Below are 11,464 nucleotides of genomic sequence, written 5' to 3' on the forward strand. Positions count from 1 at the left end.
GGTTGTGGAGCTCTTGGGCCACTCTAAGGAGGCCGTTAGGAAGAAGGCCGTTATGGCGTTGCACCGCTTTTACCAGAAGTCACCCGGGGCGGTTTCGCACTTGGTTTCCAATTTTAGGAAGAGGCTGTGCGATAATGATCCTGGTGTCATGGGTGCCTCCCTTTGCCCGCTCTTTGATCTTGTAACCATTGATGCCAAATCTTATAAGGATCTTGTGAGTAGCTTTGTCAGTATCTTGAAGCAGGTTGCTGAAAGGAGGCTTCCTAAGAGCTATGATTATCATCAGATGCCCGCGCCGTTCATTCAGGTGGGATTTCGGTTTTATTTGGGGTTAGAGGGATGTGGCATTGGTTACTTAGTTTAGATTAGGTGTAATTTGAAGATCTTTCAGATTATTAAGCTTAGATTAGGTGCTATTGTGTGTGTGCCGAGTGCGGTTATTATGCTTGTCAGCTTGTGCTTGGGTTAAGTGCAAATTTGACTTGAAAGTATGCATGTTAGATGTTATCATTTATCATTTCATCTTGAGTGACTGAGTGGGAATGTTATCATGCTTATAGTAATTTTGAGTGTGCATGCGATTATGCTTAGATTAGGTGTAACTCTGATTGTGCATAATATTTTTCCCATGCATTTATCGTGCTTATGCTTAATGTTATTGATTGCTTAGGTTAGGTGTTATTGGTGTGGTTGACTGGTTGTGCAGGTTAAGTTGCTAAAGATATTGGCACTGTTGGGGAGTGGGGATAAGCAAGCTAGTGAGAGCATGTATACTGTTCTTGGTGATATTATCAGGAAGAGCGATTCATCAACTAATATTGGGAATGCCGTTCTGTATGAGTGCATTTGTTGTGTGGCTTCCATACACCCCAATCCCAAGTTGTTAGAATCCGCTGCAGATGTTATTGCAAAGTTCTTGAAGGTTTGTAATTGTTTTTTGGTTAAATTTGTTTTTGCATTTTGTGTTATGCTGTACTGGTTAGATTTTGGATGTTCTGTGTTACCTGAGTGTTGCTGTTGTGTGGGCAGAGTGACAGTCATAATCTCAAGTACATGGGCATTGATGCCCTTGGTCGGTTGATAAAGTTGAGTCCGCAGATAGCAGAACAACACCAACTAGCTGTGATTGACTGCTTAGAGGTGAGGATAGTCCTAATAAATTCCTAAAGATGTAATGTGACTCTGTTTTTATTATTCAATAAGATGTTGAAATAATTTAGCTCTGGTCTCTCAGAGTCTCAGATCATAATCTGTTTGTATGTCTACAATTCTTAATGTGCAGTCTGGGGCAGGAGCTGAGATGTATAAACAGTAGGCATTCGAATTTTGAAATCATAATATGTAGTTGTTGAACCTGTTTGGATGATTGCCTGTTTGCTTTGAACTTGCAACATTAAGCAAACAATGAAGTAAATTATGTATTGTCTGAAGAATCTTGAAAATAAATGATGTCAGTATAGTATTGGACCAGGTTTTGACATCATTGGTGGTGTATGTGAAGGATTTGCCCACAAATTCTGGATAGAGAATTAGTAATTGATTTCAGTTCCTCTTTGAAATAATTTAAAGTGATAGCAGTATTGCACCATTAACCTTGAGCATATTCCTTAAACAAAACCACATCCACTGTTTTTCACATTTTCATGTCTATGGCCAGTGCACAATTTCTCATGTTCATGCTCAATTTGGAGTTTGGATTACAATTTGATGTGTATTACAGGACCCTGATGATACTCTGAAGCGAAAGACTTTTGAATTGCTATATAAAATGACCAAGTCCTCCAATGTCGAAGTGATCGTTGACCGCATGGTTGACTACATGATCAGCATAAGTGATGACCATTATAAAACCTATATAGCATCTCGTTGTGTGGAACTTGCTGAGCAATTTGCTCCAAGTAATCATTGGTTTATACAGGTATATCAAAACGTTGCTTTCATATTATTGATTATGCAACTTTTTTTGTTTAAAATGTAAACTTTAACAATAATTCTATGATAGTCGATAACATGTGGTATCTTGATTTTGTAGACCATGAATAAAGTTTTTGAGCATGCCGGAGATCTTGTGAACATTAAGGTGGCACATAATCTAATGAGGTTGATTGCTGAAGGGTTTGGAGAGGATGATGATGCTACAGATAGCCAGTTGAGATCATCTGCTGTATGTTTATTGTTGTAGTTGCACAGTTAATTCAGTAAGTCCATCACGAAATTGTGGGATGTGCATATTACTGAATGAAATCTGTTTTGTGTAGGTTGAATCATATTTGCGCATTATTGGAGAGCCAAAGCTTCCATCCATGTTTCTTCAGGTACTTCCTCTCCCACTTATGTTGAGTTTTCCCTTTTTTGTAGCCTGCCAACCTGTTTGTTGAATGATGTTAATCCCTGATTGCAGGTCATCTGTTGGGTTCTGGGTGAGTACGGCACAGCTGATGGAAAACATTCTGCTTCATATATCAGTGGAAAGTTATGTGACATTGCAGAAGCATATTCAAATGATGAAACTGTTAAGGTATTTACTAAAATTCAGCTTTTTGCTAATAAGGCAGGAAAATTCAAAGTATTTTTTACTCGGTTTTGATACTGGATCTGGATGACTAGTTTCTTTCCATTTTATGGTTTATTTATTTATTGACATCAATATCATTCTTGCATGCTATCAATTTGAAATTAGGAATAACAGGGGAAATTATAGTGAAGCATCCTGTTTTATCAGGAAATTAATAAATAAATAAAAGCATCCTATTTTCTGTTGTGAAATTAGTCAAATTATATTACCTTCATTAGTATTTTCTCCTTTCTTTGCCCTACTTACTGTCTTGAATCATATCTCGATGTGCTCTATTCCAACTATGATCATCAAGAATCCCGTACTATAGTTTACTTCTGTAAGAGCTTAAATGCTTGTTTGTAACTTAGGGTTAGTACTTTATATTAATGAGTAGGATGTCAGTATAATTAGTTAGAACTACATGCACAGACAGGCATTATGTTTTGTGCATTTTGATTGTATGAGTTGGTGAGAATACAACAATTTTCCCTTGGATATGCTCACCTATATGGACAATCATTTTATTAAATATATGCTAGCTGTTTCATTGTTAATTTGTTATGTTGAGTTCATGGATAAGATGGGATGTTTTAGCACTGTTCACAGCTGTTTGGCATCTATTATGACTGGCCCTTCACATGTTTACATGTCATGGAACTCCAGGATTAATTTATTTGATGATGATGTTTTCTGCATAAAATTTGGTATATCATACAACTTCCTTTATCTTGTTCCTTCTATTGGATCCATCTTATGCTTTTCTCTAATATACATCAGTGTATTAAAACTGCTTGCAGACGTTTGAATTGGGACTAATTTATTGCTTTTGTGAAGGCATATGCAATTTCAGCATTAATGAAAATTTATGCTTTTGAAGTAGCAGCTGGGAGGAAAGTGGATATGCTACCTGAGGTATGTGTGGAAAGACTCGAAAAGTTATGATGTATACTTGATTTTTCTTTGAATTACCTGGAATTTTTCTCTTCATCTATGTATATTTATGAATTTGTGAGCATGTTCGCTTTGATGAATAATATAGTCCACAAGATAATCAAGCTCAAACTATTGACTCTGACTAAAGATACTTGTTTTTCACTATACTATAATTGACAGATTTCTTTCAAAATGTCTTCAAAATCCTGTTTGTGACTAGTACAGGTTGATGCTGAAATTTTGCTAATACATGATGGCAAGCTTAACGTTCTCCTGTCTACTTGCAGTGTCAATCTTTTATTGAAGAATTATTAGCATCTCACTCAACAGATTTGCAGCAACGTGCTTATGAATTGCAAGCCGTTGTTGGTTTGGATGCACAAGCTGTTCAAGCAATATTGCCACGAGACACAAGATGTGAAGAAATTGAGGTTATTTCTTATTATATAATCTTCTATATCAGTTTAAGATAATATTTTGTGTGTTTTCATCTACAATGAGCACTGGAAAACTTGGCTATAATGAGTCTAGGATTATGTAAAAGCCACATGATGAACATGTGCTTAATTGAAAAACTCGCCCATATCTTGGAGCATATATGACATATGAGCCAAGCTTGTTTTATTGCAAATGGATTGACATAACTGAATGTATCAGCCAGCTGGTTATAGGAATATACAAAACCAGTTCTGTTTTTGCCTAAGGAAACCTTTGCTATATAAAATGGAAACAAATCTCTAATATTGATCCATTATAAAAACTATGTTGGAAGCATATGCAACACAGCCTGGTCGTCACAAAGTGGTTTTATCACCTTGATATATTGAGATCACATAACAATTTGCATTCCTTATTGTACACATAATCATGAGAGGGTGAGCTTTGATGCACTGTTAAGGCTGCTACTTAATGATTTAGAAGTCACATGCTCAGATCTTGGAAACAGCCTCTCCTCCGACGAGGGGAAATGTGGCATACATCTACCTTCCCCAAATATCATTAGGTGGGAGCCTCTTGCACTGAGCCACCTTTTGTTGTACAGTGTACACATGCTCATCTTTTTGTAAATTGTAACATTGATGTGCTTGAGAGCTATGCATGCTTTTTTTTTTTGGTACTCCTAGATTATTGACACACTGAATCTTATATGCAGGTTGATAAGGACCTTTCTTTCCTCAATGGTTATGTAGATCAAGCAATAGAAAAGGGTGCTCAGCCTTACATTGCTGAGGATGAGCGTAATGGGATGGGTAATGTGAGCAACCTCAGAAGCCAAGACCAACATGAATCGATACAGCATGGTCTGAGATTTGAGGCATATGAACTTCCAAAGCCTCCAATGCAATCAAAAGTTGATCCAGTTTCATCAACAGATGTTGTTCCAGTACCTGAGGCATTATCTTATAGGGAGACCCATCCCATATCATCAGTGGGATCGACATCAGAGGCTGGGTCATCAGAGCTTAAGCTACGTCTTGATGGTGTTCAGAAGAAGTGGGGTAGGCCAACTTATTCGACTCCAACATCATCTACCACGAATTCTCCTTCCGAAAAACCTGCAAATGGTGCTAGCCATGTGGATAGTGCAACAGCTTCCTATTCAAAGTCACGTGATAGTCAGAATACAAAAAAGACAGAGATTGATCCAGAAAAGCAGAAGCTTGCTGCTTCATTGTTTGGTGGATCATCACAACCTGAGAGAAGATCATCCACTGGTCATAAGGCTTCAAGATCTAGTGGTGGTGCTGCAGATGGATCTCGCGGATCTAAAGCTGTGGAGAAAACGATTCAACAACCACCGCCTCCAGATTTGCTCGACTTCAGTGATGAACCAACTGTTACTAGTGCCCTTCCTTCCGTTGATCCCTTCAAGCAATTGGAAGGACTTCTTGACTCAAGCATGAGTTCTACAACAAACCATAATGCAGGTACTGCCACTATTGCACCTGATATTATGTCACTCTATGGAGACAGTACTGCAAGTCAGGATAGTTTAGATATTTTTCATGGGTTGTCGACTGAACCTACTGGGGCTACTAGTGGAGAAACAACTGTGACAACTTTGCCGCAATCTGTGAAGGGTCCAAACGCTAAAGATGCCTTGGAGAAGGATGCATTAGTGAGGCAGATGGGGGTGAACCCTACTAGTCAAAATCCCAACTTGTTCAGGGACTTGCTTGGCTAATCTGATTACAGAGCTAATTCTAATTGTGAATCATTATGCTTGAGGATAGTTTATGTCCTAAAATGATGGCAGAACCAGGTAAAGACTTTGTACCCAGAAGACTAGCATTTGTGGTAATCAAATGCAGGAGGATCGACTTGCCGCATCCTGGTTTTGGGCCACTGAGAACTTGGAGGAAGGGTAATGTTGTGCACGATCATTTCATTGTTCTTCACCACAAAGTTGGGGGTCATCTTTGTTTTGAAAAATCTGTACTTTGTTAAGAAATATTTTTGTGCATTTTTCTATGTCCATATAATGGATTTCCAACAATGAGAAGCTTGATACTGCGGTCAATAATATCAGTTTGATGTGTATGAATGGCACTTGAAAGTGATACGAGGATAGGTTCGTGTATTCCTTTTTTTTTTTCCTTTTTTGAACCCCCATGTACCCATCACCCCATTTTTATCCCTTTTTTTTTCGCCTTATAAGTGTTTCTTTCTGTCTTCCTTTCTTCCCCCTCCTGAGGTTTCGTTGAGTCCTGTTTATCCGATCCAGTTGCAAGGATTTTTTTTTTCACCTTCTTAGCTAGTCTCAATTATGATGTGGTATTTTTGTCATTTTTTTCATGACAAAAAAAAAGAGTTGGTTTTTCATTTTATAGAAGGTAACATTAGCTTGCTTTTATAATGTATAGTCCGTTCAGATGATTGCAAGATAGATCTGAATGATACATACAAAGAATTTTACACATTCATCTAGTTATATTCATACGTTTAGATGACTTTTGAAGTAGTAGATTTGAAAATTAATTACTTTCGGTAACATACATGATATGTAAAACTCCTTTATATTGTTAATGCTTAAAAATTAAAATTTAAAAAAAAATATGAAAAGGATAAAATTCAAATTAAATGATCACCATTCTCTTTATATATAGATATAAATAATAAAATATTTCTCTTTCTATCAAGCAAATATGTAATATTTTCAATATTTGATTGTAAAGTTAATACTTTACAATATTTATGATAAAAAAATTAATTGAAATAATTGTATGTAAGACTAAGACTAAATTAAATAAAAATAGAATCAAATAATTATTTTTTTTTATCTCAATCAACTTTTAAAGAAAAACATTATTTAGTTATCCACATACATCACATTGTTTACAAAGGGAAATATCCATCAATCAATCAATCCTTGCTAGAATAGAACTCCAAATTGAAACGAAGAATTCTAACACCTTTTCATATGATAGCTGTTGCGAAGACCCTGATCAAAGGAATATTTCTTTCTGAATAGGATATCATTCTTAGGGTTAGACAATAATACATATATATCACTTTCAGTGGTTTAAAATGGCAGTGATGAAAAGCAAAGTAGCTCTTGTCATTCTCAGCTAGTGTTCACATTCTTTAACCGCTCCACAGTGTGCATGAATCATCATATGGTGGATTCCATATTCAACAATCAGTAATCACATATTCTTTTTTCTAATATAATATTAACTGAATGAATCAATGAATGGAAAAAAAAAGTGCACTTCAATTCTTTGCTTGCTTCATTATATGAAAAATTTATGTGTTGTGTTATGTAATAGGCCATATTCATCATTATTATGGATGAAATTTAATTATGTTGTTTAACTATAATATATATGTAAGTATAAGAATATATAATATATTCAATATTAGATTTAGTTTAATAATCAATATTACAATTAAAATTTGATCAACTTTGGTTCATAATATTTGTAATAGTAGGTATAATAACTCTTTATGTTATCTAGATGTAATTCTAAAAATATTATTTAAAAAATAAACCAAAGTTACATTTTTATTAATAACTTTGATGGTTTGTTTCGACAAGTGTACCAAAACAAAGTGATGAATATGAATATTCGAAACAGTGCCAACTTACTGATGTTAATGGAGTGTTGCATCTGCACCATCTAATCCTAAGCTAGTTGAATTAACAGTCCTATATATGAATTTAATTTTAATACGTATAAAATAGTTTTATATGTATATCTAATTACACGTCGTCATATTGTAAATAGTCATCTAAAAAAATAAATGTGATTTCGTATAAAACGTTTTATATTGTAATGTATCAAAATTAAACTTTATATATGTTGTTCTCTGCTGTCCGAATCACACCATAAATAAATCCACTTAATTAATTAAACTATTCTTCCTAATTCATCACTTTTTCAAAATGCTTCTGGACATTTGTCATGTGCATGTTATTCAAGTAAGTTTCGTGTCGAATTAAAAATATGCTCTTAAAGAAATGAGATAACTTTCATTTCTTAAATTAATCTTGAAATTTAGTTAGACATATTTATTTTAGTTACATTTGTAATAGAATAAGCATAACAAACTAATTTTATTTAATTAATTAATATAAAATAGTTTTTTAATTTAAAATTTATAGTTTAAAATTAAAAATTAAAAATTAAATATTTAAGATTTAAAACTTTTGACACAAAAAATATTTTAAAAAATTTGTTAATATTAACTAAAAGAAATTGTCTTTCTAATTGAATTCTTTGTACTATTAAATAGGTTGAACTCTGTAATAATAAATTATAACATATTTTAAATTTAAGTAAAATTAAAGTAACTATTCATACGAAGATATCTTTAAGCAATGATAATAGTTAAAACTATTCATACAAAGATATCTTTACGTGAATAATTAACCACTTAAAATTATAACATAAAATTTTTATTATTAGCTAGCTAGAGAGTTCTCTCCCAAAAATTAAATTAAACTCCCTAAAAACATTTGAATACATTAAAACTAAATTAATAAAATTGGTGAAATTGAATCTACTTTATGTGCATCTAAATTTTGAGTGTAGTAGTTGTAGGTGGAGGAACTAAAAATGAATCTTTTCAATTTTTTTATTTAATTATTTAGTAAAATAATATAATTTTTTATTTTATATTTTTTAAATGAAATAAAAAAACATGTGAAATAAAATATTAATTAGTGAGATATCATACTTTATTAAATAATTAAAAAAATTAAGATCTAATCCCGAAGGAACTATATATACGTGCCAAATGTTAATTTCTTGCAACACATGTGCACATCACATTCCTTTATAAGTAGTCTAAATATGAATACTAATAGTGACAGACATAAACATAAAAATAGTTGCGGTTACAGCACGTTATATAATTAGTTTAGCTAACATCATTGCTTCATCACAGTACAACGTACAAACAATCCACTAAGATTAATTTCAATCATTTTCAATTTTCAATTTAGATTCCACCACCCACTACTTCATACATACCTAGGACCATTGTTGCATATTATGAAAATCTTTCTTCCTTAATTTCTGACCTCTCGTCTTCTCTAATGTGCCTACCCTAGCTGCATACACACTGTAAATTATTACATCATTCCTTTCATCTAAAAAATGTGATGACAGAATAGAAGTAGGGCTAGCTAGCTAAGATAGATTTGGGACTAGAAATACATTGTAAGAACCATCATATTTAAGGATCCATGGACTAACAATATCAAATTGGATCAAGACTTTGTTTAATATTATACTACAATTAAATGGGTAGGTATAACTAGTTTGTTAGGTTATGTCTGGTTTTGAGAATATGATAAAATAAGACACTAAAAATAAAATATAAAAGACAGAAATATAAAAATTAGTATTTTTATATTTTGTTTTGTAATAAACTAAAATAAATTGTAAAGGAAAGCGATTTTAAAAAATCTCATCAGGACATTTTGAAAATAATTTTTTAAATAAGAAAGGAAAGCGATTTTATTTACATCAATTATATAATATTTGGGAGCCACTTAGATAAAGATGTCTAAAACGTCTTTTTTTAAAGATGTTTTTTAATAATTAAAATTTAACACGTATAATCGATTACGCCGTGTTAATTTTTATCAAAATTATGCCAGAAAAATTAATTTGATCGAAAAAATAGTGAACCAAACTTTGAACTGATCTAAATTAATATTATTTTCATAAAAAATAACTACAATATTCCTATTATAGAAAATGGTTAAAATACTCCTATTATATATTAATTTTAAAAATCCTAAATTCTAGCTTTTTTTTTCTGCCGTGATAAGGTTAGGATTTAGAGTATTTTTAATATATATATATAATAGGGATATTTTAGTTATATTTTATAATACGGATATTATAGTAATTTTTTATAAAAGAAATATTAATTTAGATCGGTCCAAAATTAATTTATTAATTTTTCGGCTAAACTGATTTGTCTTGTCTAATTTTAATAAAATAACACAATTTAATTGGTCACATGGGTTAAATTTTAATTATTAAAAATATAAAAAAAATATTTTTGACATCTTTATTTGAGTGGGTCTATAATATTTTGATAAAAAAATCGTTTTCTGTTATTTCAAAATTTTATTTTTTTAAAAATTTAAAAAAATTAATATCCTTTGGAGCGATTTCATAGCTATAAGTTATTTTAATATGAAATCGTTAGCAACCCGTATACAATTTAACATTTTTAGTGTTATGAAAATGAAGTTGTTAGGGAGATTTCCCTTTGTTATGTTTTTTTAATTTGGAAAAGTTGGAATTCAATCCAAGCGATTTGTTCAAACGAAAAATTTTAAACCCGCAGTATTGGTTCTCTTCTTCATTTGTCCCTTTTCTTCTTTTTTTTTTGTCCAAAATTTTCTTTATTCTTCTTGTTTATTGAGTAAGAGTAACCAAGAGAATTATTGAGAGAGAAAAAAAAATGGATGATAGTATTTGTTTAAAAGTGTATTATAAATGTTTTTAATATAATAAACAAAATATTAAATGATATACCCGTTATAGATTGATTATACGTTATAATTTGGCTATAAACGTTACAAATCAAAAATAAAAAAAGTAAGAGATTGATCTAAGATTAGTTTTTAAAAGAATTTATTATTCACACACTAATTTAAGTGTCTGGAATATTTTTTACAGAAATTTATTCTATTGAAACCGAAATATAACTCATTCTGTTCGAAGATTGAGAGACGAACACATGGCTAAAAACTATATCAAAAGTCAATTTACACAAAAACATTAAATAAAACAATAATGACGGCAACAATACACAATAACACTGTTATATTATCAACATAATAAAAAAAGAAAAAATATATGGACCAACTAATAATCAGTCAAGAATGGAACAACATAATTAATTATAATTAGTTTTATTAATTTATAATTTAATTTATTTTTTAAATTATTGTTGATGTTACGGTAGGTAACCGGAGATTAGTACAACGGATGGCGTTTGGCGGCCCAAGTGTGCGATGGATGAGAACTCCGGGTAGGTACGCAGCTCGGGAGGCTCCGTCCGACTTGTGCTCGCGTATGAATGGGGGGTGGTACCTGCAAAGACACTCCGATGCCTAAGTTAGCAAGGGTGTAAGCAGGTCTAGAGAGTATTGGGCTTAGAGATACCTGAGCGGTGTCAGTGTATTTATAGTGGTGAGCCAATAACCACCGTTGGTGTAGTGCCGTATCTTTAGGATGCTAACCGTCCCTATTATCTTGGGGAGGTTAAGATATGGCTTTATGAAGCGGTTAGAGAGATTTTAGGGGAAGTTACTCATTTGAATGAGTGTTTATCCGCCGGCTAATCTCACATCCGACTTCTTCAGACCAAGTCATGGTTGGTACCGACTTCTTATGTGAAGGTCGGTACTTTATCTGGGCTTAACCCTTCAGGTTAGGCCTTTTAGTTGGACCTGGGCCTTTATATTGGGCCAGGGTATGAACAGTGCCCCTACTTGAGCCCAAA

The 11,464-nt window shown here is 32.5% G+C and overlaps 1 protein-coding gene across 1 annotated transcript in view; it reads left to right on the forward strand.

Annotated features, from left to right (window-relative positions):
• The window catches only part of LOC107487067 (AP-4 complex subunit epsilon), a gene marked incomplete in the record, with an annotated part of 6,745 nt that extends 597 nt beyond the window's left edge, over positions 1 to 6,148 (forward strand). The window contains 10 exon segments of the mRNA XM_016107646.3: positions 1 to 307; positions 707 to 922; positions 1,030 to 1,140; positions 1,721 to 1,918; positions 2,033 to 2,164; positions 2,259 to 2,315; positions 2,402 to 2,518; positions 3,392 to 3,469; positions 3,778 to 3,921; positions 4,644 to 6,148. Coding sequence (XP_015963132.1) covers positions 1 to 307; positions 707 to 922; positions 1,030 to 1,140; positions 1,721 to 1,918; positions 2,033 to 2,164; positions 2,259 to 2,315; positions 2,402 to 2,518; positions 3,392 to 3,469; positions 3,778 to 3,921; positions 4,644 to 5,675 — 2,392 coding nt within the window.
• Positions 6,149 to 11,464: the final 5,316 nt, after the last annotated feature.

Source organism: Arachis duranensis, chromosome 5 (genome assembly GCF_000817695.3).
Source record: "Arachis duranensis cultivar V14167 chromosome 5, aradu.V14167.gnm2.J7QH, whole genome shotgun sequence".
NCBI lineage: Eukaryota > Viridiplantae > Streptophyta > Magnoliopsida > Fabales > Fabaceae > Arachis > Arachis duranensis.